This window comes from Penicillium manginii (assembly GCF_028828005.1).
Source record: "Penicillium manginii strain IBT 31320 chromosome Unknown utg000001l:1.0-3466041.0:1.0-3467806.0, whole genome shotgun sequence".
NCBI classification, from domain to species: Eukaryota; Fungi; Ascomycota; class Eurotiomycetes; order Eurotiales; family Aspergillaceae; genus Penicillium; species Penicillium manginii.
The window spans coordinates 1,232,179-1,256,818 of NW_026643102.1; the positions used below are offsets into that span (position 1 = coordinate 1,232,179).

Genomic DNA, 24,640 nt, shown 5'->3' on the forward strand with positions numbered 1-24,640 from the left:
CAAATCCAACCACCCGAGTAAAGAACCAGAAACTTGAACTGAACGGTAAATATACAAGTGGTGATACAGAGGTCTGGCCTAGTCCTGTAACATCTGGAAACCTATGTCCAATGTAGAGAAAGAAGAAACGTACAATTCATTCCTCCGATTCGTCGAGTGCGATCATGCGCTATTCTCCTCTTCATCAGCCTGTGGAGCAATATGCTTGTCACTGAGATTGACCGCAATGAACGACTTGGGAAGTTTGACTCTGTTGAGGATGTTAGCATTGGAAGAGGAATCTTTCTTATTCTGTGGGTGGAAACTTACGTGTCGAACTTCGCCTTCAGCGTCTCAATCACCTCCGTCCAGTCTTGATGAGTTGTCAGACTGCGTCTTGGAGCACAACCAATAGCATGCCGAGAGTCCAATTGCACATCAAGCGGGTCAAAAGCGTGGCAACCAGGACTAATAGAGATTCGAATGGAGTAAGAATTGAGATCCGACTCGCTGTCGCGTGCTTCATAGAGCTCAAAGCAAATTTGGGAAAGGTAGTCGAGTTCGGGAATGGCGCTGCGGGCAATCTTCGTCTGAATACCGCCTTCCAGGATGCAGTTCATAAGCGTGTAGATGTGGGACTCCTTGGTGAAGTAGAAGAAAGACTTGGCGTCTGGAGAGGCTTGGACTTCTTCCAGATCGCGAACAATCTCTTGTAAGAGTGGGAGGGACGTGAGGAGGCCAATCTCTAGCTTTTCGCTGTCTGTGATCCCGTATTCTTGCGGTGTCACGTAGTCGAATAACACCTTGGCTAGCTTGTATAACTCCCGCAGCTTGGACAGACGTTCGTCCATTTTGCATTTGTTTGAGCTTGAGCCCGGAAAAAGCTTGAAGTAATGATCGTAGGAATCGTCAAGTGCGCGAAGATGCGGCAGTGACTCCGGGACATGAAGTCGCTTCTTCAATCCGAGTCGGTGGGCAAATGTGTGGCTCTCAGAGCGCGAATCCTCACTTGTCTCCCTTTCCTTTTCGTTGGAGTCGGATCCGGCCTTTCCATTTCCATCAGAAGTCGAGTCGGATTTGGAAGAGCTTTTGCCTTTGACGCTGCACCGGTCATCATCGTCACGGTCATTGTCAGGCGGCATGAATACCCATTCCAGGAACTGTCGATTGTGGAGAGCATCAAATTTCATGCTATCGTAAAGTTCAGATAGCTTGCTCGGGTCAACCTTCTCCGTGTCGCAGAATTCAGCAAAGAGTTTCTCCCATCGCTCTTTGAAAAGTCGGGGGTCCTCTCCTGCACACCAACGGCCTTGGATATTAGAAATCTCGGGGCTTTCAGCGCTCAGATCCTTTTGGCTCGGTTTGTCAGCGCTGGGGGAAGCAGAGGTAGAAGATTTAGCTGCGTCAGACTCAAGCTTGCTGAAATTGTGACGCATGACGCTTCGGTGGAATTTCATCAATTCCACAACCGTAGCCAGCACAACAGATGGCTCAGGGACATTGCTATCCTTGGGCCATGCAAATTGTGAAGGCGCAGATCCTTCTCTCAAGAGAAGCTTGAGCTTCTTCTTAACCTTGTCCATGACATCCTTCGCAGCATTCGAATCATCAAGCAGATCCTTTCGAACCTGCAAGAAGTCCTCTGGTAGCTCTTTCTGATCGAGGAATGAACAGGCCCAGATTTGTGCTATCGACAATTATCAGCATTGGCTTTCTACCCGGCCAGAATTAAAACATACCGCTCGTGCTCACTCTCCTTTCCGAGCTTGTGAAAAGGCGGACATTGTTAAGGGCTTCCTTGTTCATCAGCTTGAGATCATCTCGCATATTCAGCCCAAGGTCCTGCGACTGATAGCGAGCAGCATGCGTTGGCTCTCCTCCCCACTTGATGACAAGCTGGAGCTTATCCAGAATGAGATCGTTTTCTACTGCAGAAAATCGGGAAAAGGTAGGGCCTGAAATAGAATCACTGCGTGTCTGCGACATCCGCAGTGCCTCAGCTTCCGGTGTCTCTCCGGGAATAGGCGACATGGGCTCCTCGGGTTCCGCTTCGAGCGGTGGCGGTGCTGTTGCTGTGGGTGTCGGCGTTGCTGAGTCTTGCTCACGCATTTCTTCTGGTCGGCGCTTGCGGAACATGGGCTTGATCTGGACTTTGGTCCCAGGCCAGCCACCCTTCTTTTCCAAGGAGGTACGAAGAAGTTTCAACTTCTCAATGTCCTCTAGTCCTTGTTCCATGGCGGTCTTCACGGCATCCGAGACACTAGACAACGCGGCAGCACCCTTAATGACCACCTCTTCCTGGTGTCCCTTGAGTAGATCCACAAATGGCTGACTGTGGAAAGTGAACTTGAACTTCTGCTTCGGGGTACGGTCGGCATGTCGAACAACGGCGACCATTCCCTTGAGTTTCCATGAGTGCTTAGAGGCAGGTGGTGGGGGAGGAGCTTCTTCATTGGTTTGGTGAACCGATATGGCAGGAGATTTCGTGTTGGAAGGGCTGTAACCGCGAGAGTCAGGGTGACTGTCACGAGGGGGCAGAGCGCCGAGGTTGGGAACGGGATCGACAGCCTCTAGGCCAGACGACGATGCGAGCGAAGGTGTGGCCGTCGATGTATCCGAGGGGGTTGCTTCCTGCGATCTGGAAAGTCTGGATGTACTCGGGGACTTGAGAAGAGTCTTCAATGCTTGTCGGTGAGATCCCGCGGTGCTTTTCCTGGAGGGGCCCATATCCGGCGATGGCGGCTCCAATGACTCCATTGATCCAAACCGCTTCATTCGATCCACCATGAAAGTATCGCGGAGAATTTTGGCACACTTGTCATAATAGTCATTGTTATCCTTGACAAAACTCCAGCCATTCACGTCAATGACATAGCTACTGTCTCCCACGCGCAGCATATCAAAACCGCAGATTCGTTGGCCGAACCCGTTCGAGATTTTGGATGCAATCGCTGCTTCGTCCTTGGTCAATTGGGTGATATACCGGATTTCCTTGCCGTGGGTATTGCGTCGGACCAATCCATCCACCACTGGCGACTTGCGTGTTTCGGCGTGGCAAAAGTCAGGGCCAACGGTGTAGGCTTTGACGTCCTCGGCATTGTCGACTCGCAGGAATTGCTCGTACAGGTAACTCGTCTCCGTCTCGGTGACTGATCTCGGCACGGAAAGCTCTGGGTCATACTCGGAGCTCTTATTTCCAACCTTGCGGAAGAGCCTACGTCCACCTCCGCCATATTGTTGGTCATTGGGGAAGTAGATGTGAATGTTGTGGTCTTCACCATTCACCGGCTTTTCCACAAAAGGTTTGCGGAAGACTTTGCCATCAACTACCAGTGCCTCGCCGTCCTCGGACATGGACACTTTCTGTGTTCTGGGCGCACCACCTCCTGTTCCATCCTCAGGACCATCCAGCTTCACTCCGGTCAATTTGTAGATATGTTGGGCGAGTTCGGCCGATTCGAGAACGGGACCACCATCACGGTTAACCTCGAGCCTCTTTGGAGTAGGGACTCCCATCTGGTCCAGGATCATGAGGCATAGTCGGCGATCCCACAGAACCTGCTGCATGGGTAGATCATTGACGCAGAATGGCTTGCGGAGCTTGGCGTATGCGATCGCCTTATCTAGGGGGGAAGCCGTCGGAGAAGAAGGCGATCAAAAAATCACAGACTGGCCAGTTTTCGACAGCTTCGTCGAGGATGACTTTGTCGCCGAATACAATGACCTCGAATTCCCCTTTGCTTTGGAGGCGAGTCAAAATATTTTGACTCGGCTTGCTCCGAGCTTTCACATCCAAGGCACAGACACCAATCCTCCACTTAGGGGGGACCAGCATCGACCTCACTGATAGAGCTGGCGGCGGTGCTTGCAGCAGTACTTCCACTGAATCTTCGAGGGGCGCGACTGGATGACCGGGTCGAGTTGCCGATTAGAGTTGCCGAGCGGGATTCGGAGGAGGCAGCATCGGGCTTGTTGGGCTTTGTCTGGGCGGAAGGATTTTGCTGTTTCGGTGATGTGTCTATGGCAGATGAATCTTTGGGATCTAGATCGATGGGAGGGAGCGATCGGAGGTTGTCCAATGGCGCCTTGGCCGTCGCATCGGTGGAGGTGCCATTGTTGAGGTCATCGGTATCCATGTCGGTGAGGATCGATTGCGGCGCGGAGGGGCAAGGTGGGGGGAATGTCAAAGGCGAAGGATAGGACGAAAGGCGGAAATGGAGAGGAAAAAGAATGACTCTAGACTGGACCAATTACCCTTGGGGTGGAGGGATACTGGAGAAGTAGAGACATGTGGAGAAAGGGAAGAGTGGAAGAGAGGAAGAGGAAGATGGAGAGAGGCGAATGTCATCACCCGCATTCGATTCTGCGGGATCGCCCTTTCCGGAAGGTGCAATCATCACACTTGCCTAGCACTTGCCACTTTGATATTGAGTTATTAGCATTGCTTATATTGAATTAAAGTGTTTAGTATACTACTAATATAATAAGTAGACTCAGTATACTAATATAGTCAGTCCTTGTTTAGTTTCATCCAATTATACCCATGCGGGAATGATCTGGTAATAAACATGATGGTCCCTGGTAGACAATTAAGTGATAGATGACTTTTAGATACAGGGGTTATATTTTGAGTATCTTGAGTCTATGCCTAGGTATATATCTAGATATACTCTCTAACAAATATAGAATATCTGCTAGAAACAGGATGCTAGCTTAACACTAACCCTCAGGAAGGTTCACTATCCGCCCCGATATGGACAAAGGCGGTCTGGAGCTCTCCGCCGCGGAGGTAGACGATAATAGAGTAGAGTACCTAATTAGAGTACCTATGTAAGGAACTTTGGCTTATATATATCTATATCTATATCTATATATACCTAGGTGTATATAACTAAATTAGCATCCTGACTACTAGCTGTCACTCTAATTCATACTTATTTATGTATAACACTCTATCTCATTGCATTGACCAATTGAATGCTTTCCCCGTCCTTCCTCTGCGGCAGTACGGAGACCCACTTATTTTTCTTCTAATTTTCCCCGTTGATATCTGCGGTGATCTCCAACTCCCAACTTCTCCCTCATATCGCATCTTCGTCCGCAACAATGCCGGCCGTAGCGAATGAGCAACATGAACAGCCCATCGCAAAGAGGCAAAAGAGAGCCCCAGATGCCCAACTCCGCTCCAAAGCGCGCGGGGGCTCCAAAATCTTCGCCCCGTTCCGGGTATGTCGAAGGAATCCCCTTCCCTTTCAGCCTATATTTTACTCCTCACTAACCTTTGGAGAAGACTCTAGGACTCGTCTCGCCGACCCCGGTCCCCTTCACCAGCGTGCGCTTGGGAAAATCCACCTACCAGATCACCACCTCGGTGGGCCACTCGCTGCAAACTTACGACTTGCGCAAAGGCTTGAACCTCGTCTTCCTCACTCGTCCGGAAACACCAGAGATCATCACGGCCACATTTGCCTGGCAGGATAAAACTTTCGCCGCATGGGGTCATCTGCGACCCCGGTCTTCGGGCGGTATTTGGGTCTTCAAGCGTGGTAAGCGCGTTGCTGCTCTTGACAGTCCTGCTCTTGACGCGCCCATCGAACGATTGATGGTGTTTGGTTCGTGGGTCGTTGGTTGCTGGACTGGTGGGTTGGAGGTCTGGAAGACTGGCACGTACGAACATTATGCTAGCTTGCGGCCGAGATCTGCGCCGGATGCTTCGTCCGCTGAATCGGTTTATACGGGTGCCATGTGCAATATGCCTACCTACCTGAACAAGATCTTTGTCGGCCGCACTGATGGTGGGATTGATATCTGGAATCTTCGCAGCGGGAAGTTGGTTTACACTCTGCCCGCGCCGTCTGCAGATGCTGGTCCCGTGACTGCCATGCAGTCGACCCCGGCTCTGTCACTTCTCGCCGTGGCTCACAAGAGCGGTGCTTTGTCGATTTTGAGTGTTGACTCTGGTCAACTGGTTCTCAGCCTGAGGACGGCCTCTTCCCGTACCCCCGCGGTAACGTCGATTAGTTTCCGCAGTGACGGCCTCGGAGCCGGCCATGATGGTCGCAAGGCAGGTTCGATGGCGACGGCAGCTAGTGGGAGCGGCGATATCACAATGTGGGACTTGAACGAGGGTGGTCGTGTGGCTGGTATCTTGCGTGGCGCGCATCGAGTCTCGAGGAGCGAGTCCAGCATGGGTGTCAACCGTGTCGAGTTCCTCGACAACCAGCCCGTTCTAGTCTCGACTGGAGATGACAATGCGCTGAAGACTTGGATTTTCGACGAAACTCCTTTCTCGCCTACTCCCCGACCTCTTCATTCTCGCGGTGGCCACTCTGGCGCCGTCAGTGCTCTCGACTTCCTGCCTGCAGCCTCAGATGGCTCCGACTCCGGTGGCAAGTGGTTGCTCAGCGCTAGCAAGGACTGCAGTCTCTGGGGTCTCAGTTTGCGGAAGGATAGCCAACATACAGAGATTTCCCAGGGTAACTTGGAAAGCAAGGCGAAGAAGCTTGGTCCGTCGGGGTCGAGCGCTGTTATGGTGGATGAATTAAAGGCGCCAGAGGTTACCTGCGTGGCCTGCTCGCTGAATCGTGATGGGGGCATGGGAACCAAGTCCTCCGGTCCTATCTGGTCCAACCCGAAAGGGTGGAAATGCCGATGCAACTAGCTTGACCGGTTGGGAAAGTGTTGTCACTGGTCACCGAGGGGACAAGTTCGCCCGGACCTGGTTCTGGGGTAAGAAGAAGGCTGGACGCTGGGCTTTTGCTACAAGCGATGGAACTGAAGTCAAGGTATGTGTACTTCAAATTCTGCTCGAATAGAGCCTCGGTATCGCTAACTTGAGAAAACAGAGCGTCGCAATGTCACAGTGCGGTACTTTCGCCGTTGTTGGTTCCGCAGGAGGTGCTGTTGATATGTTCAACATGCAGTCCGGTATGCATCGCCAGAGCTTCCCATCTCGCTTGCCAAAGTCGGGCTTGGCGAAGCGAAACACAGTCACTCTGTCGTCTTTGAGTGCACAAGATGCCAAGCACACCAAGGCTGTCACAGGTTTGATGATTGATAACCTCAATCGAACCGTGGTCAGCTGTGGTCTGGATGGTAAAGTCAAGGTACGAGTTTATCATCCCTGTATATGATCCCACCGTACTAACTCATGTCCTCATCATTACAGTTCTGGGATCTACTATCAGGTTCATTAATCGATCAACTGGATTGGCACCCAATGGCTGCCGTCACGGGACTCCGCTACAGCAAAACAAGCGAATTGGTCGCCTTCAGCTGTGACGATCTGTCAATCCGCGTCGTCGATCTCGAGACCCGGAAGCTTGTCCGTGAATTCTGGGGATGCGTCGGCCAAGTGAATGACTTCATCTTCTCCAATGATGGCCGCTGGGTCATCGCTGCCTCCATGGACTCCGTGGTTCGAGTATGGGACCTGCCAACCGGGCATCTCATTGACATCTTCCGCGTGTCCAGTACCTGCACTTCTCTCGCCATGCCCTCCACCGGAGAATTCCTCGCAACCGCGCATGCAGGAAGCATCGGCGTCAGTCTCTGGAGTAACCGCAGTCAATTCATGTCCATACCTACCAAGAATCTCGACGAAGACGTCATCGAGGACGTTGGCGTGCCGACTACCTCTGGTGAAAGTGGCGCGGGACTTGTTGAGGCTGCTTTCGTGGACGAGACCGAACAGGACGATACCGAAGGACCTGTGCTTGTAACCGACCAACTGCGCAAGGACATGATGACACTCAGTCTGGTTCCTCGAAGCAGATGGCAGGGCCTCCTGCACCTTGATTCTATCAAGGTATGTGATAATACACCCCATCGCTGTCCCCGTCTAATATGGAATCATTGCTAACCAACCGATCTAGGAACGCAATCGTCCCAAGGAAGCTCCCAAGGCCCCCGAAAAGGCCCCTTTCTTCCTGCCCTCCCTTCACGGCAAGGACGCCACCACCTCGCCCAACCCAGCCGCAACCGCCGACACCGCCGAACTAGACTCACTAATGCAAACCGCCGGTGCCGAGCGCTCCAGAGTCTCAAAGATGCAATCCGGCTTCCTCACATCATCTGACTCCCCAATCACAAAGTTCCTCGAGTCAGGAAATGATTCCGGCAACTACGACCCCATGATCGAGCATCTGAAATCTCTCTCTCCAGCCCGCGCCGACCTAGAAATCCGCTCCCTCAACCCGCGCGTGCAGAACGGGTTCTCGGAGCTAGCCAGCTTCATCGATGCGCTGACCCTGCGCTTGAAGTCGAGAAGGGACTTTGAGCTGGTTAATGCCTGGATGGCGGTGTTCTTGAAGATTCATTCCGATACGGTTGGGCTTTGCGCTGGCCAGGATGAACTTGAGTACCGTCTGCTGCGGAAGGCATTGGCTGCGTGGTCGAAGGAGCAGGAGCAGGAAGGGAAGCGGTTGGCTGGTCTGGTTGGGTATTGTCGTGGTGTGGTGGGCTTCCTTCGGTCTGCGCGCTGAGTGGGGATGAGTGATGTCAAAAGCGAGTTTATAGGGTTTGTCTTCGTGGCGTAAATAGAGAGATCTTCTGTTGTATTATTGGAATGGAATGGATTTATATTACATATCAGCGTTCTCGAATAAATTCACTGTCGCGGACGGTGCCTCAGGCATGCAAGGCTCCTGCCGTCTTCTGATAGCTTAGTGCCTAGCTTCTTCATCCCATCACCATCTCTCTCTCTCTCTCAGTGTCTGGCTTTCCTAGTAGCACATCTCCGACAATAACTACTATCTACATCTCATACGCTGTCCATCTCTATCTCTTGCAAGAAAACGGCGAAGAAGAAACAGATCATTCCGATTGGGATGATCGATATGGATAACCCATTCACGGACTAAGGACCTTAGGATATTCAACCTATTCATGTGGATAGGGAAATATGAAAAGAGGTAGAAGACTAGACATCCGCTTATCTCTCCCAACCCTACCTTACAGCTCAACTAGCCCGCTCTAACACACTCCACAGCCTGGACCTCTCTATCGCATCTCCTTCCGTTCTCTCTGTTCCGGTTACTAGATTACTACTGATCATGAGGACGAGAGCTCCTATGTTTCTCTGCTCTCTCAGCCTTATCTCGATGCTGAAACTCCAGCTTCCTAGGATCCCATTGATGTACTCCGTTGACGACTTCTTGCGGATTATGACAAGGTCACAGACGGTGAACTCGAGCCTAAGTCTAAGCCTCAGGCTCACCGAGCGATGTTCGACTAAGTGTCTGTTTCTTTTTCGTTCGGTCACTAAACCCTAGGTTCGACCACAACCTCCTCGATGACTGAGCATTCGCGCTTAATCGAATCATGAAGGTGTTCTGGCGTTTCTTGCGACTCTGCGGAGTCCTGCTCACTAGAAATAGTTCCTTCAATCAATGAATATGTTTAGTGTCTTTGTTTCCCTTTCGTAGGAATAACGTCAGCGAGAGGTGCTTCAAATGTCCGTTCAGCTGCGTCGGCGTCCCGACTGCTTCGAACATCTTCCACTCAATCATCGGATTACCAGCGAGAATCTGAATAGGAAAGTCTCTAATACCATCATCCCAATGGGGGTCATCTTCTCAACCCTCACCCGATGGGCCTTTATCCTTAACTGGATGATCTGTTTAGTGACGACCCCAACCTTTACCGGTGTCAAGCCTCGACCTTTTTTCTCATCTTCACCACCTCTCATCTCCACGATTTCATCATTCATCACTATCTCTCGCATCTCACATCTCAAATCTCATATCTCACATCCAAATCTACCATTTCCCGTGATACCTTCACGCTGTTGGCCCACAATATAAACTCCCCTCAGGCCGATCTATGTAACTCGCTCCTGATTGGTCACTTCCTCCTATACCAGCCTGACTAATCCATCAATTTTCGTTTCAGCGCCAAACACCCCTCTACATCTCACTTCCCTCGCGTCAATTCCCTGAATATGGGAATTTCATATCTCACCAGGCATCTACTGCCATACGCCGAGACCGTATCATTCGGATCAAACAATAATACCTCGCTCCCAGGCCCCTACCAGCAAAACGTCGTAATTGATGGTCCAAGCCTCGTGTACGATGTCTACCATCGCCTCCTCGCAAATATGCACCCGGGCTGCGACATCCTGGACGTCCAGCCAACATGTAATGAGGTAAGCCGCGGCTTCGTGGCTTTCCTGTGTAAATTGGATAAATTGGGCGTTGAAGTGTATGCCCTCCCCCACAAACTGAAAAGTTGGCTACGGGTCCGGTCAATCCAAGTCTAACTATAACAGAAAAGGAATCTGCTTCGACGGCGCTCTGCCCGTTTCAAAGCGGTCTACAAGACTCTCTCGCGTCGAAAAGTCCAGGAAAAAACTGGAGTTGTGTCGGAGGCAGGTTTTGAGCACAAAGACCCGGACTGAATGTCGAAGGGAAATGTCCTCGGATGTTATCTTTGCACAGATATGGAATTCTGCTCGTAGTCTCCCTGCGCGGTGGAAAAATCTGCCGGAGAATCCGTTTATGGTCTCGGCTGTTTTTGAAGATCTTTTGAATCGGTGGAGTAGGGAGGAGGTCTTAAGGGAATTTGGAGTCCGGCTTGACGCTCGTCTTCCGGATGAATATCCCTGGGCGAATGTCACGGTCATGGTTGCTGGGGAGGCGGATATTGAGTGTGCGCGCGTGGCGAGGAGTACCAACTCGGCTATTTTAACGAGTGATTCAGACCTTTTGGTTCATGATCTTGGAGTGGCGGGTTCGGTTGTGTTTCTCAATTCGTTGCAGTTGACCGAAAGTACGGAGGGATCAAACCAAGCATCAAATTTGAGTCTTTGTGGGCAGGGTATTACTCCTCACGATTTATGCCGCCATCTCGGAATGCCTAATATTCAACGCTTTGCCTATGAGCTTCTGACAGACCCGCACGCCCCGTTTTCGAAACTTCTGCGTCTGGCGAAAGAATATAAATACGGGGACGATGAGAAACGATCCGTCGAATATTGCGATTTTCTTCGTGAGTATGAGTGTGGCTCTGGCCCTACGTTTAATGCAGCGAGCAAAGGAGAGGATGAAAAGCTTTTCACTCAGGGGATGGATCCCAGGGTCTCGGAATTGTTCTGGCAATTCGTTTCGCCAGAGACATATACCCAAGCTTCTCAATTCCATGTCTATCTTGGGGTTCTCCACGAGGACTCCTCTCGGCGCTGCGCTTGGGAACAATCTCGATTCTATCGCTCACTTGGCTATGCTATTCTCAATCTCAGTCGCCGTGCAATAGCAGCGCACGAGTCCGAACCCCAGGCTCAGACCGTGTACGAATTTGTCCGGCGGGGAACGAGAATTGTCGCGGAGCAGATCACTCTCGCGGGCGAGAAGACTGTTTTTTCCGACCTAGATTGTCTCCAAAGACGTCTGGATCTAGCTCGGAGTACGTTTACTTTTGACGATGCTTCAAATTCAAATTCTTCGTCAACTTTTTGGTTCTTGTTTGCGCTCGCGGAGGTTTATCATGAATTATCGAATACAGCGACCCCGCCGACTGCCAAGCACTTGCAAGGGTTTCTGAGCAAGGGCTTTATGGGAAAGGCCACGGATTGGGGGGGATATTCACCTTCTAGCTCAGATTCAGGCTGTTCTTTATTCTCTTCGAATGTTGCAGCAACTTCTTCAAATCGCTGCGAAGACTTATGATTTGGGGGTATACCGGGATATCTTGAAAGACCTGCCTCCCTTATATCTTCTTATGAAGTCACGGCATGATATGGTCCAGGGATTTTCTCAAGAAAACTGCCGGAAAGTGGTTCATCAGATGATTAAGACCTATGGGTGACCTTGCATATTAAAGTTTGCCATATATACCATACCGTACAATTCGAATCTACCGGATGGGTTTATAGATGACGACGTTTTGGTTTTATTCTCTGTAATCTTTTCAAGACGCGACTCGTATCCATTGGGCACATGAATTATGACCCCATTGTGACTCGCTTGATAGGAAACTATTGAGCTATGTACAAGAATCGGTGCACGGGAAATAACCCCAGGTTGGCGCGCCGCCTGCCCAGGTGCCACCGAAAGATATGAATTCCAGCAATGAGCCGGTTGGTGCTTTTATCGCAGCAGCCATATCGCCAGGACCGCGCGGTATGAATCGTAACGCAAATTGTGACCAGCACAGATATTATGTACGCAGTAGCCCACACCACTTGTTGCACGGACCCGGGGGCCAGTGGTATGCCCGAATCGAATTGAATCGGCTCAGCCGGAGCAAATCCAAGGTTGGAGATTATCTTGAGTCCAGTTTTGCAGGGCGGAGCGGGAGCAACGCAGGTCGGGCGGAGATTTGGGAAGAGACTTTTTATCACTTTTCGGGGGCATCGGGGAGACGCTCGATAACGTATTTTCCTCTTGCGACGCTCATGATGGGTGCACCGGGGATTTTTCTAAGGGGATTAGATTAGATTTGTATAGCACGAGCAAGGGGCTGGCTTGAACTTACCGGATTCGTCGCTTGAGATCACGATCGTTTGTCGCCACGATGTAGACTCGGTGCTTGATGATTCGATCAACGAGGCAGTCATCGGCATAGGTACCTTTGTGATCGCACTTGATTCTCTCGAAGCGAGGGTCCTTAGCGACGCGCAGTGCCAGTCGGTACTTCTGGCCCAGCTTCTCCAACTCGGCGATCACGCAGTCCGTGATGACGGGCGTGCATTTGGCGTAGAGACAATCCATCATAGTGGGGATGATTTCCAACTTGTGCTGGATGGTATGGGAGATAAAGTTGGTATCGACGAGGACGGAGTATGGGGGTGTCAGGGCGGTGTTATATTGGAAGAAAAGAGACGAAGGAGCCTGGGGTCTGCATAGAGAAAGAGACTGATGTCAGTAAATCGCCCACCGAGCAGTGCGGGGAAAATATAGAGGTCCAAACGCACGCTTCGCGGACCAAATCATCGGATTTGGGCTTCTTCTCCTCCTTGTTCGTGGGCTCCTTTCTGTATAGCTTTGTGTCAGTCTTCATGGGTGGGCGAGGGAGGCGCGGAACACAAAGAAATCCGAGGAATCAACGAACAGGCGGTTATCGCGGAGAGAGATGGCTCTCTTCGCTTGTGCGAACTTGCGCGACTTCTTGTGAACACCCATCGTAGCGGAGGTCGATAGTTGAAAGTGAGTACAGCTATTTCGCGGACTGTCCAAAGCGGTGCAAGTCCAAAAGATTCAAAGATTTTTGTTATCGCCCTATCAGTGCTGACTCAGCGGTATTGGCGGGCCAATCACCGCCCAAGGTTGATGGTTCCCATACCATCCCGTTGGGACTCCATAGCCATGGAAAGGACTTATCAAGATTGGAATAATAAATAGGTCGCTCAGTGGCAAAGTACCTTTGTGCTTGGAGCTCCCACAGGGAATGTAATCTTCATGGAATTTGCCGAGGCATAATTCTCTTACCTTCCAGGCTTTGCGTGCTCCTTTCCGCCTTACACGTAGTCACAATTCCTAACAATAATGCACATTGTAAATGGGGTTTCAGTGGATTGTATTGGAAAAGAACAACAACATTATTCTCAGCACAATCCTGTCGAGACTCGATTGTGAAGACATCAAAGCTGATGCTATATGAATGTAACCTTCATGTTCTTATCTAATAATTGTCTCTGTGTGTTTTACTCTTTTTTGTGGCTCCCCTCACTCATCCGGGAATACGAAGCGCGAAAGGGAGAGAAGGAGTGGGGAAATGGAACGGCAACTACTTCGCTCTTTTCATATATATTTCTCGCAATCTTCGGCATATGACATGAAAGAAACCCCCCCCCTCCCTTCTTTCTGTACCTCTACCTCCGTCTTCTTACTATTTACTCAACAATTATTTCACACCTCGTTTCCCGATCTTGTCTCGCTTATTTCCTTTTCTCGTCTTGCCAACAAGTGGAAGTGGCTTGGCTTGGCTAGGCTAGGCCTCTTACACACGGGGCCGGGACATGTCGTCGGGCTGCCTCGAGCTCTCCCCGTCTCTCTTTTCCTTAAACTGGATTGATATTACAACTCCATGGTCAAAATTCTTACAAATTCCCGTGGTCTATGACTAATCCACCCCTTTTGTCTTGCCCTATTACCATTGAGATAAATTTCATATGCTTAAAATATCACGGATGAGCTGCACGTTGTTCAATCTTGAAACAGGCCTGAGTCCGGTCGTCGAGTTGAACTTTGGTCTTTTCTTCAATTTAAAAATGAAATATTCCTCTTGCTACTTGCGCCTAGAAATTCTTAACTTTCTGTATAATTGGACATAGATGACTTTTATAAATAGATAAAAATATCGTAAACCTGGCCCATATGTAATAACTATGCCAAGGCCCGATATACATCCCATGTATTAGTTATGTGCCTATTTCACAGTCGAGAAGTGTAACGTTGAAGCTCTCTCTAGCGATCACCCTAGCTGTAAGCTAGAATCTACTCTTGGTGAGCATCTCACTTATAGCCACCACTTCACTCCCTATCCCCAATTACCATTTTCGCCCCTTCGGCCACAACAAAGCCATGCATGGTAAGAAACTATCAATACTGGGCCTTTCAGAACAAGACTAGAAAAAATGTCCAAAAATTAGAAAATGATGGCGATATTTACTACTAGAGATGTGTGGGAGAATGAAGTGTGTTTTATGAAGAACTAAGCGAGAGCCACTACTACTAATACTGAGGTGACAAAAGGCGAGCATGCAGCAACCTAGGATGCCTGAGGCGGCTGCTTACCAGCCTCAACAGAGAATATTTGGAGGGTATAAAACATATCTTCGAATTATCAAATACGCTTCATCGCAGAAAACGATGATACGATTTGACATAAGTAATTGGACATGGTTGCTCCCGAGCTTTTCCTCGGATTGTGCATAAAGTTCAAGCATGTACTGGCCCAAAAAAGTACTATTGGGGCCTAAGTTTTACCGGTTATGGCTATTTCGGATCGCTTAATCAGTTTTTGCATGAAGCATCTTCTTGAATGTCTTCTAGACAGAATTGAAAAGTTGCGTACTACTTGATGATATAAAAATTATCTAAAAATGCTACATAGTGGACCATCGCCTTCAACGACTTTTTTAATATTTGATTTTTCTGTCCTAACTTGATCCAAGCTCAGTCTGAAGTTATACGCATCCCCCGCCATTGGATGCTCCTCGAGCACTTCATGCGATGTTTCTCAGTTCAGGCAAATCATAAACCACGTCTGGTAGTTCAAGAGCTTTCGGGGCAGTCAGTATCCCAAATTCGTAAGTGTAACCGGAACGTGGTTCGCTGTGTCCGTAGAAGCCAACGATGACCTCGTTATCTTCTGGCATTAGAGTAACAACCCCAGTGTTATCTCCATTCAATCCCTCCTCCTCCGTATCCTCCTCTTCCTCTTCATCTTCATTATCCTCAGTCTCGCTATCACTGTCACCACTGTCTTCGTTATTGTTCAGATAACCCCAGCGATCTCCGTTGCTCAAAAACATGCGGATGCCAGCCAAGCTTCCCCAGCCTCTGCTATGCCTGCAAACTAGAACTTTTGTGATAGTCTCGCCGGCAGGCAAATCGTGGGACTCGGATGCGTGCCCACCAAAGTGGTGATCTCCGTCACTACCATTCTCGCGTGTAGGACCACAATTTTCTTCTTGCCCATCAGCATAATTCACCACAGCTCCATCCATTGTGCACCCGACCCGGAGATCAATCGAAGTCGCTCGATGGAGCTTGCCATCTTTGCCGCGATGATTAAGAAGCATGGCCCAGCTGGTATAGTCCACGCCTTCACAGAATTCGTCCGATTTGACAGATTTCTTGCGAAGCACCACGCTGCTTCCGGGAATTAAGACGTATGGTCTCTGCTGCAGCAAGATCCATGCGTCCTTTACCACACGCTGCTTGCCATTCATTCCCAGTGCAATCATTTCCAATGGTTTGGTACGGTCAACCTTGTGTTGTGTCAAATTGATAGACACAGCCGGGCAATCTCCTCTCCAAGTGTCATCCATGAACATTGTTTGAGGTTCCTCCGACCCACTCTTAATTTTGATTTGAGCGATGCCGGCTGCACAAGATATCTTGAGAATATCTTCATGAAGTGCCGAATCTTTCAATGTTCCCTCACTCTCAACAAAATTTTCAAGATCCACCTCAATGTTCACCGAAGCATTCTTGAAATTCTTATCCACGGGGCGATCACCTGGCAATGCAAAGTGTGGGAGCATCTTGAACTGGAGTACATCGCGCAGGTCCCATTTGGAATCATTGAAGACCTTGTCATTGGTTCTATGGTCAACGAAATTCATTGCCCAAGACTTGCTATATCCTCTTGCCATGATACCAGTTGTATGGTCGGCACCGAATGCATGACCAACCTCATGCAAGAATGCCCCTTGTCCCACGAAGCATGCCCCGCGCATAGTATCGCATTCACCGTTGTCATTCCCGACAGTATCCCCAGTGAGGGTCATATCAGTGAGGCAAGCAGGGACCTCCTCAAGGAAGCGGGGCCAAGAGTAGGTCAAATGGCTGCCGAATATTCCCAGAGAAATACCGTCAGGCTTGTGACAGCCCAGCGCTGCATGTCCCAAAATCATGGACTTTTCAGCAGAGTAATGCGCATCCAAGATCAATCCCGCCACAACAGGGCGACATTTTGACTCAAACGGACCACCTGTTTTTCGTAGAGCGGCTTCAAAGTACTGATGCAGAGCATCACGGTTCCGACCATTGGAGTTCTGCTGCGCAACATCTGCATTCCTTATCTCTGCGACTGATTTCTCCGACCGAATGATATGGATCTTTGCCGCAGCGCGCATAAGGGTAGAGTCGCCAGGGGTTTGTTGGTGGGCCATTCGCATCGTGGTGTTGGTCATCCACTCCTCATCCAGGCGAAATGATCGTCTTCCCAGTCCTTTCTGGCGAAAGTCTTCAGCGGTCGCAGCCTGCCACATGTATGCTGACATGCGCAGCTTCGAGATTGCGGCATCAATACTACTATGGGCAGTTGAAATGCCGCCGTACTTTGCTGGCGGGCAATCAATTAAAAGGGGCGAGTCCTTGGCCACCAGGATGGCCAAATGGAGAGGTGGTAGTTGCAAAAGAGGAACATAATTCACAGTCATTTGAGTCGAATCAGAGACACCCCCACAATGGTGGAGGGTGAAAACAATGGTATTGAAGCCCGGAGAAAGCATCACAAGACTCTTCCAGTGTCCTTCATTCAATGGCCAATGGTGAACCGGCTGTGATTGACCAAGGATGTCGGTTGTCGCAACAGAGACATAACTTGTGTCGCCGGGATAATCGAAATCTTGACATTCACCGTGAACCTGAATACATGTTTGGTGAATTATTTCACCTTCGACCAAGTTCGTGACTGTAAATGGCTTCTTTTCGATAGGAATGGTGTGGACATATTGTTTTGTCGTGTCGGAGGCAGTGCCAAAAGAAAGTCTTGCCATTGTGGAAGTCGGAGGTAAAAATTGATATCTCAATTTTTTCCAAAAGGAAATTATTTTGATTTGAACCCTCAAATAGCAAGAGGCGTCTGGATGGGTTTTATGCTCACAAGTCAAGCACGAGGCTGCTCAGGCAGCCGCAGGCTGGTGCCTACCTCGAGGGCTAGAGCAGAGTCCAAGAGGCTCTAGTTATGGGGCTAATTGAATTGGGAGAAATCTAAGACAAGACTAGGATAAAATGGGGAATTGTGGAGATTGCGAATGGGGGCGAAGAGTTGCTGATTGGAGGATATAGGGATTCGCTTCAAGTTACGCTCCGTAGTTTAAGCGCTAATACTGGGTAGAGTAATACCGTAGCCGATAATTAGCGATTACTGGGCGTGATCTGCTCAACGCAACTCAACGTACAGGAGGGGCGTTGCAAAAGTTTGAAACCCCCATTTTACTGTCTTTTCTATCGCCAACCGAATCAAGCCTACCGCTCACCAAGTTAAGTACAAGCCCCTGATTCAACTATATGCTATTCGCTGGAATAGAGGTTTTAGGGGATCAAATCCCCCTTTTTCTGCCAGGGGTTTCAAACTTTTGCGACACCACTGTAGTCTAGTGTTTCTGAACGATACAGAATTGAATGCAACTGCGGGAGAGATTACTTAAATCCTATTGGCTTAGCTTTGTTTGAATCCGGGTACTATCACTTTTATAACTACTCTAACTACCATGTGTAGCAATTATAGATGTACATCACGAACTGCAAAGATTGCGTAAACACGACATTGCCTGATAGAGACCCGGCTATAAAATAGCAACACACTCGATTTCCACATCAGTATTCAACGGCAGCGTTTTCACAGCCACACATCTTTTCGAAATGGTCAGTGCGATTTGAATTAGGAGATTGCTTGGATTTGCAGCTTACGTCCTGGCAGGCTTCACATCGCCCCAATAAAGTGTGTAGACCGAATTCATGTCCGCAAAATCGTCCATGTTAGATATGAAAACATTGACCTTGACAACCTTCAAGATGTCCGACCCAGCAGCTTCCAGAATATGCGATATATTTTTGATGCATTGATGCTGTTTATGAGATAGCGTCAGTGTTGTTCTGTGACTGAGGGTAAAAAAGACCTACAGTGTGCGCTTTGATATCTCCGTCAATCAGTTTACCTGTTGATGCGTCCATGGGTACGCAACCAGAGCAGTAAACGAATCCATTGGCGACTACTGCTTGTGAGTAGATCCCCAGAAGGGGAGCTGGTGCATTTTTGGTGAGGATAGCTTGTTTTCCTGACATATTAGAGGAGTGTTTTGAAAGACTAGGCTTGTCGTATGGCATAGTAATTGAGACATTCAACGTTTATATATTGTAATCATAGGATCTAGTCTAAGCTAAGTGACTCAAAATAAGGTAGCCTCTTTTGATCCGATGCTACCTATCCCGAGGGTTGCTTGTACCCACCCACCATTCATCCCACTTAAGTCGTGGGGTGCAGGGGTGGGATGATTGTAGCTGGAAGAAACATTATTGGTCCATGCACCACCAGAAAAGATTATAATTGCACGACTTAATCATGTTCATCCAGAGCTTTTGAAATCAGAATTCTCCCACACGCCGTGCTGATACAAACAATAACTGAGCCGTCATGTCTGTTGAAGTTTCGATCCAGCCACCCTACCCCATCCACGAGTCCGTTAAGGATAAATTGAGCCCCGAATATGTGGCTTTCTACAACCAATACATCATAAATAACCAGCAAGTCCACTACCAGCCTGTGGAAGCTTCACGAACAAGTGGAACGCTGATCCCGGGAGGCGGCCCACTGCTCACTGTTGGCAAAACCGAGGACATCCCTATTCCAAGACGGACAAGTTATGGGGAAGACGTCCAGATTCGCTGCTTTACCCCAGCTGGAGGAAAACCGCACGACGGTTGGCCGGTTCTGTTGTATTTCCACGGAGGTGGATGGGTTCTCGGGACAGTTGATACCGAAAACACCGTCTGTACAAATATTTGTGTGCGCGCAAACTGCGTCGTCATTACTGTTGATTATCGGTTCGTCTAAGCCTTCAGGTCTGCATAGTCTTTAGAGAAAATACTAAATGATGAATCCTATCTACACAGTCTCGCACCAGAGCATCCCTGGCCAGCCGCAGTCCACGATAGCTGGGAGGCATTTCAATGGCTCGTTTCCGATGGAATTTCCAGGCTCGGCATCAACACATCCAAGATGGCTATAGGCGGGTCGTCGGCCGGTGGTAATCTCGCAGCTGTCGTGTCTCAGAAAGCCCTCGCCTTATCGCCACCCGTTCATTTCATGTCCCAAGTGCTCTCGGTTCCTGTGACCGACAACACAGCCCTGGTCACCAACAACAAATCCTACGCTCTGTACGAACAGACGGCCGCGCTTCCGGCAGAAAAGATGCTCTGGTATCGAAAACACTACCTTCCGGATGAATCGAACTGGGCGCATCCGGAGGCGAGCCCTCTGTTCTACCAAGGTGACTGGTCGCAACTCCCGGCAGCGTTGATTCTAGTCGCGGAGTTGGATGTTCTTCGTGCGGAGGGGGAAGAGTATGGGGACAAGTTACGCGCTGCTGGTGTGCCGGTGAATCTACATGTTATGGCGGGAATGCCTCATCCTTTCCTCGCAATGGATGGCGTTCTGGGGGAGGGCAAGAGGGCTATTAGTTTGATGTGTGACACACTGCGTGAAGTATTTTGGAAAGATTCATCTGGAACCAAGGGCTTTGTGTATTAGATTGCATGGATGATAGCCTTCAGAAGTTTATTTGACAAAACTTGCTTTCTATCGTACACTCTATACCACCTGGATCGTAGAAGATATTTTGGAAGATTTCATTTGTGTTGTAGCAAAAGATATCTCGGCTTGGACCCTGGGAGTCCCCCATGAATACACATTAAGCCCAAAAGAAGGAGGTGAAGCATGGTCTCTTCCAGATATCATGTTCTCTTCTCCGAAGTGATAGACGAAACTCATTTTGAAATAGCATTCATTACGGTGGACAATAGTAGAAGTGAATATTGCGGAAATTGATATTCAAAATCTCATGTCTACGTAGCTATCCTGCGAACTCAAACTTCGCATACCCTTTGGCGTGCTGAGGATGATATTTGAACATATGGCCGCCCTCATCGTTGGGATCTGGATTGGGAGTACGATCCTTTCCACTTGCCATGAAGATAATATCATGGTTCACTCCGCCCCATGTGGTGCAGGCCGGGTTCTTGGCCGTCACCACAACATCTTTCAAATGTTTTCCTTCGGGACTAAAGACCATAATTCGATGAGATGCAAACACAGCTATCCAGAGATTCCCCTCAGTGCTATCAAGTATTAGCAAATGTATTTTTTCGCACATGACTTGAAGTGAAATGGGAAACTAAATCACTTACTCGACCACCATACCATCCGGCTCTCCATAAGACGATCGCCTGTCAATAAGAAGTCGCTTGTTTGAGATGTTGCCTGTCTCCAAGTCAAAGTCAAATGCAAACACCATCATTGCGACCGAGTCATTGAAGTACACTGCTGTTGTTAGCGAGTTCTGCTAGAACCGAAGCAGCAGGCACCTACTAATCGTGTTGTCTGGGCTCCATGCAAGCCCATTCCCGCAAACCACCCCCTCGGGAATCATCAGATGTAAGCTGCCATCCGGATCATATCTCCATAGTCGGCCTTTGGGTGTTCCATAGGAGTCTGGAAGTTGGTTGGGCCCGAATGCCATTGCCCGCTTATCGATCTCAGCCAGCCAGAACCGGCCATGTGCGTCAATGCCACCATCATTGAAGCGGAGCTCATCTCGCTGGTCTGTGGGGATTATTTCCTTCACGACCTCGAACTTGCCCGTGGCCTCATCTAGGAAACATACACCTTGATAGTACGCGGCGATGTAACTGCCAGGTCGGTCTTTGCAGAAGAATGCCACCGTCACGCTATCGTCAAGAGGAAGCACACGAGCATCTCCAATGGCATCGCCAGTGTGGGGGTCTACCTTGAGGATGTATAGTCTTGAGGGCTCCGAGAGACAGTCCACCCAGTGTAGAGTTGAGTCACTGGCTCGATATATTGGGGCTTCGCCAAGGACCATAGGGTCAGGGCAGTAATACCAGGGTTTTCCGCCATCGATTGATTCGAGGGGTTCAGTCATTTTGTCTGTTTTTGGGGGGTTTTTAGAGGGAAATATGATAGAAGAGTGACATATCTAGAATAATTTTTGTATCTATTTTATGCTAGTGGTCAAAACAGTCTTCCCTGTAGCTACATGAATGAAGTGTGGGGAATGTTTGGGTTGTTGCCCGCATATCCCACCTATCCCACTTATCCCACACTTTTCACGGAAGAGCGATTATTGTCAGGATAGTTCTTGTAAGATAATCAACCCCGCTCACTTATCTCGGCAAATAGATGAACTAGTTCCTTTTCAGTGAGGGGTAGATCACCCCCGCGGGCATCAGCATTCACTAGGCACTAAGCAATCTATTGTCGAAGTCGAACGCCATCACCCCGCTGCAGATACCACAAAAAATCCCAGTCGCGATAAGATGATATTATCTTTCTCAAATTTCATCTCAGTCAAATTATCATACCAAACAAATTAAAACAGCCTCATGTCAAAAGTCTTCTTCATCACAGGCGCGGGGAGCGGCATCGGCCGAGTCATAGCACGCGAGCTTCTACTCAAGGGCCATCGGGTCTTCCTCACCGATTACAATGACGCCTTTCTAGAAGACACTTGCTCGTCACACCTCCCTTCTGTTATTCCCAGCGACAAGCATGAGAATTTCAAGTGGGCGCAAATGAACGTTTGCGATGAACAGCAAGTCACCAAGGCAATTGCGCTGTGTGTTGAAGCATTCGAGGCCATCGATGTCCTAGTAAATAGTATGGCTCTTTTTTGTCTTATTCTCTCTTGACGGGAACCCCAAGGAGATCATTGATGAAAACATCAATTAACCTCTTTTGCGGTGAATATAGATGCAGGAATCAACGTATGTCTTTGAGAATCTCACTCGCCTTCATCCCGAAAGAGTCGCTAAGTGAGGTCTAGAGCCAATATATGCGAGCAGGCATCAGAATGGATAAAGTCCCCACTTCTGATTTCGAAAAAATTATCTCCGTGAATCTAGTCGGCACATACCGTGTCTCCCAGATGGCCATTCCCCATCTCGAAAAGTCTCTGGGCGGAGGCGTCATCATCAACATGTCCAGCTGCCGAGCGAGCCAGCAGAGCAAGAACGGCGAAGCCTATGCGGCCTCCAAGACCGGAATCGAAGGCCTCAGTATGGCTATGGCCGTGAGTTTAGGACCGAAAATTCGAGTACATGTGGTGAGCCCGGGGATGGTCGATGTTCGGTGCGAGCGGAATGAGAACTTGTTGCCAGATATTGAGACCCTTCGGGGTGACCTGGACCGGGATTTCCAAAGTGAGTATGCCCCAGCTTGGGGGGGCAGGTAAAAGTGATTCTCTGAGCGAGGCGCATCCTGTAGGCAGGATTGGGAGAGGAGAAGACATTGCGCGGTATGTGTAATTCCCACCTTGCACACCTTGCATGGGTCGACATGAAAAATGATCAGCTAATTTTGGTGAACTTTTTGTGATAATATAGGTGGGTAGAATTCTTAGGTGTTTTGGAGAGTGGTTTTACAACCGGCGGGGTACGAAAAATCTTATTCATTCACATACCATCATTGTACTGACTGGAAATAGACATACTTAGTAGACGGAGGTTATTCAAAAGTGCTCTCTTACCCCAGCTAGTTAGTGGTCTATAGTGTCGCTTTATGAAAACAGCAGGCTAGGAACTATTATTTGATGAATCTCAGAGATCTTGGCCAGTTATAAGAACATACCTAGGTATTTCATGCAAATTCTGTGAATATTATGGGGTTGCGTGGGAGGGCCCGTGGGATGCATTCGAATCATGCTAGCCTGTAAAATATATGGACTGCCGATACTCCAAAACTTTCTCACTTTCTTCTCAACCCACCTGGGCATCAACTACAATATACCGATAAAATTTACGATATACTGAATAAAATGTCAAATATCAAAGTTATTATGTTAGGTACAAGTCACCCTCATATCTTTCATCGATACAGATATTTGCAACGATCTCCCAACATCACACCCCTCGGCTACTACGATAGCGATGCCGAAGTCGCTCAACGCATGCAAGGCCACGCTGGATGCACACGCTACGAAAACCTCGATAGTCTTCTCGCCCTTCCATACGATGTAGCCCTCATTCATGGCCGCGATCATGAAAATGCAGATTATATCCGGTTGGCCCTAGACACTGGGGCGAAGGGCATTTTCGTCGAAAAGCCTGGCGTTGCACAGCCACCAGAATTCTACCCGTTGGCAGAAGAGATTCGCCTAAGAAAAAGTACTCTTGTGTTCGAAGTCGGTTGGGAACTGCATTATCTCGAAAGCGTGGCCTTCGCACGGCGAATTCTCCACGAGTCGCTGCTGGGGAACATCACAATGGCTCGGTTCCATGGCGGGTGTCCAGGCGGTGCGGGGGCGGAACCCTGGCAATCGGATCCACTCAATATCGGTGGTTTCTTTTATAGTCTTGGAGGTCATGTTGTAGAGATCGTAATTGATCTCTTTGGCTTGCCAGTTCAAGTTGTGAGTTCTATCCGCAAGCTACCAGCCCAGCAGCCTCATCAGGGTTTCTCGTGGGTGCCGAACCTTTTCGATGGGCGGGAAGTGAATCCGTGGCACGCTATCGGAACGCTCGTGCACGAGGATATTGCATCGGCGATCCTGGAGTATGAAAATTTCAATGTACATTTGGACTTTACGGCGTGGGAGGGGAGTCGCTACCTGAGGGACTGGAGCATGGAAATCTACGGGACTGGGGGGTCCATGCGGTTAAATGTCGACGGTCCAGGGAGCTGTATCCTGTTGAAAGAGAAGAAGGACAAGTGGAAATGCGGGCGAAATGAGCTATTTGAAACGGAGGTGAGCTTGGATGCTGCTTTCGAGAAGCAAATGGAAAATTTCTTTCGGAGAGTAGACGGTGTGGGAATTGGCCAGGAATGTTGTGATGAAAACATAGTCGAAAATTTGCTGAAGCTTTACAGTGCTTTGTATGAGTCTGCTCGGACTCGAAAATGGGTATTTTTGCAGATATAACGCGGAGAAGGACCCTGGTATTGTAATAGTTGCAGCGAAACTAGTAACTAC

The 24,640-nt window shown here is 49.1% G+C and overlaps 9 protein-coding genes across 9 annotated transcripts; 4 read left to right on the top strand and 5 right to left on the bottom strand.

Annotated features, from left to right (window-relative positions):
- Nucleotides 1-162: 162 nt before the first annotated feature.
- On the bottom strand, nucleotides 163-4,115 carry N7533_000474 (inositol polyphosphate kinase VIP1; the record flags this gene model as incomplete). The annotated part of the gene is made up of 5 exons (XM_057097124.1): nucleotides 163-250; nucleotides 310-1,666; nucleotides 1,719-3,597; nucleotides 3,650-3,822; nucleotides 3,857-4,115. 5 exons carry the CDS (start codon nucleotides 4,113-4,115, stop codon nucleotides 163-165), a joined length of 3,756 nt encoding a protein of 1,251 aa, XP_056965617.1.
- A 970-nt stretch (nucleotides 4,116-5,085) lies between these two features.
- Nucleotides 5,086-8,462, top strand: N7533_000475 (rRNA-processing protein UTP21; the record flags this gene model as incomplete). Its single annotated transcript, XM_057097125.1, has 6 exons — nucleotides 5,086-5,205; nucleotides 5,267-6,618; nucleotides 6,659-6,764; nucleotides 6,825-7,085; nucleotides 7,148-7,786; nucleotides 7,854-8,462. The coding sequence occupies 6 exons, from the start codon at nucleotides 5,086-5,088 to the stop codon at nucleotides 8,460-8,462; spliced, it is 3,087 nt and encodes a 1,028-aa protein (XP_056965618.1).
- A 1,457-nt stretch (nucleotides 8,463-9,919) lies between these two features.
- N7533_000476 (uncharacterized protein) lies at nucleotides 9,920-11,645 on the top strand (the record flags this gene model as incomplete). The annotated part of the gene is made up of 2 exons (XM_057097126.1): nucleotides 9,920-10,182; nucleotides 10,250-11,645. 2 exons carry the CDS (start codon nucleotides 9,920-9,922, stop codon nucleotides 11,643-11,645), a joined length of 1,659 nt encoding a protein of 552 aa, XP_056965619.1.
- A 670-nt stretch (nucleotides 11,646-12,315) lies between these two features.
- On the bottom strand, nucleotides 12,316-13,100 carry N7533_000477 (rRNA-processing FCF1 family protein; the record flags this gene model as incomplete). Its single annotated transcript, XM_057097127.1, has 4 exons — nucleotides 12,316-12,397; nucleotides 12,454-12,816; nucleotides 12,893-12,952; nucleotides 13,030-13,100. The coding sequence occupies 4 exons, from the start codon at nucleotides 13,098-13,100 to the stop codon at nucleotides 12,316-12,318; spliced, it is 576 nt and encodes a 191-aa protein (XP_056965620.1).
- Nucleotides 13,101-15,145: 2,045 nt separating this feature from the next.
- Nucleotides 15,146-17,428, bottom strand: N7533_000478 (uncharacterized protein; the record flags this gene model as incomplete). The annotated part of the gene is made up of 1 exon (XM_057097128.1): nucleotides 15,146-17,428. One exon carries the CDS (start codon nucleotides 17,426-17,428, stop codon nucleotides 15,146-15,148), a length of 2,283 nt encoding a protein of 760 aa, XP_056965621.1.
- A 792-nt stretch (nucleotides 17,429-18,220) lies between these two features.
- N7533_000479 (putative L-PSP endoribonuclease family protein Brt1) lies at nucleotides 18,221-18,719 on the bottom strand (the record flags this gene model as incomplete). The annotated part of the gene is made up of 3 exons (XM_057097129.1): nucleotides 18,221-18,287; nucleotides 18,345-18,502; nucleotides 18,558-18,719. The coding sequence occupies 3 exons, from the start codon at nucleotides 18,717-18,719 to the stop codon at nucleotides 18,221-18,223; spliced, it is 387 nt and encodes a 128-aa protein (XP_056965622.1).
- A 349-nt stretch (nucleotides 18,720-19,068) lies between these two features.
- On the top strand, nucleotides 19,069-20,184 carry N7533_000480 (alpha/beta hydrolase; the record flags this gene model as incomplete). Its single annotated transcript, XM_057097130.1, has 2 exons — nucleotides 19,069-19,478; nucleotides 19,548-20,184. The coding sequence occupies 2 exons, from the start codon at nucleotides 19,069-19,071 to the stop codon at nucleotides 20,182-20,184; spliced, it is 1,047 nt and encodes a 348-aa protein (XP_056965623.1).
- A 322-nt stretch (nucleotides 20,185-20,506) lies between these two features.
- N7533_000481 (SMP-30/gluconolactonase/LRE family protein) lies at nucleotides 20,507-21,595 on the bottom strand (the record flags this gene model as incomplete). Its single annotated transcript, XM_057097131.1, has 3 exons — nucleotides 20,507-20,771; nucleotides 20,841-20,973; nucleotides 21,022-21,595. 3 exons carry the CDS (start codon nucleotides 21,593-21,595, stop codon nucleotides 20,507-20,509), a joined length of 972 nt encoding a protein of 323 aa, XP_056965624.1.
- A 460-nt stretch (nucleotides 21,596-22,055) lies between these two features.
- N7533_000482 (uncharacterized protein) lies at nucleotides 22,056-24,589 on the top strand (the record flags this gene model as incomplete). The annotated part of the gene is made up of 4 exons (XM_057097132.1): nucleotides 22,056-22,322; nucleotides 22,496-22,871; nucleotides 22,936-22,966; nucleotides 23,548-24,589. 4 exons carry the CDS (start codon nucleotides 22,056-22,058, stop codon nucleotides 24,587-24,589), a joined length of 1,716 nt encoding a protein of 571 aa, XP_056965625.1.
- Between the last annotated feature and the right edge of the window lie 51 nt (nucleotides 24,590-24,640).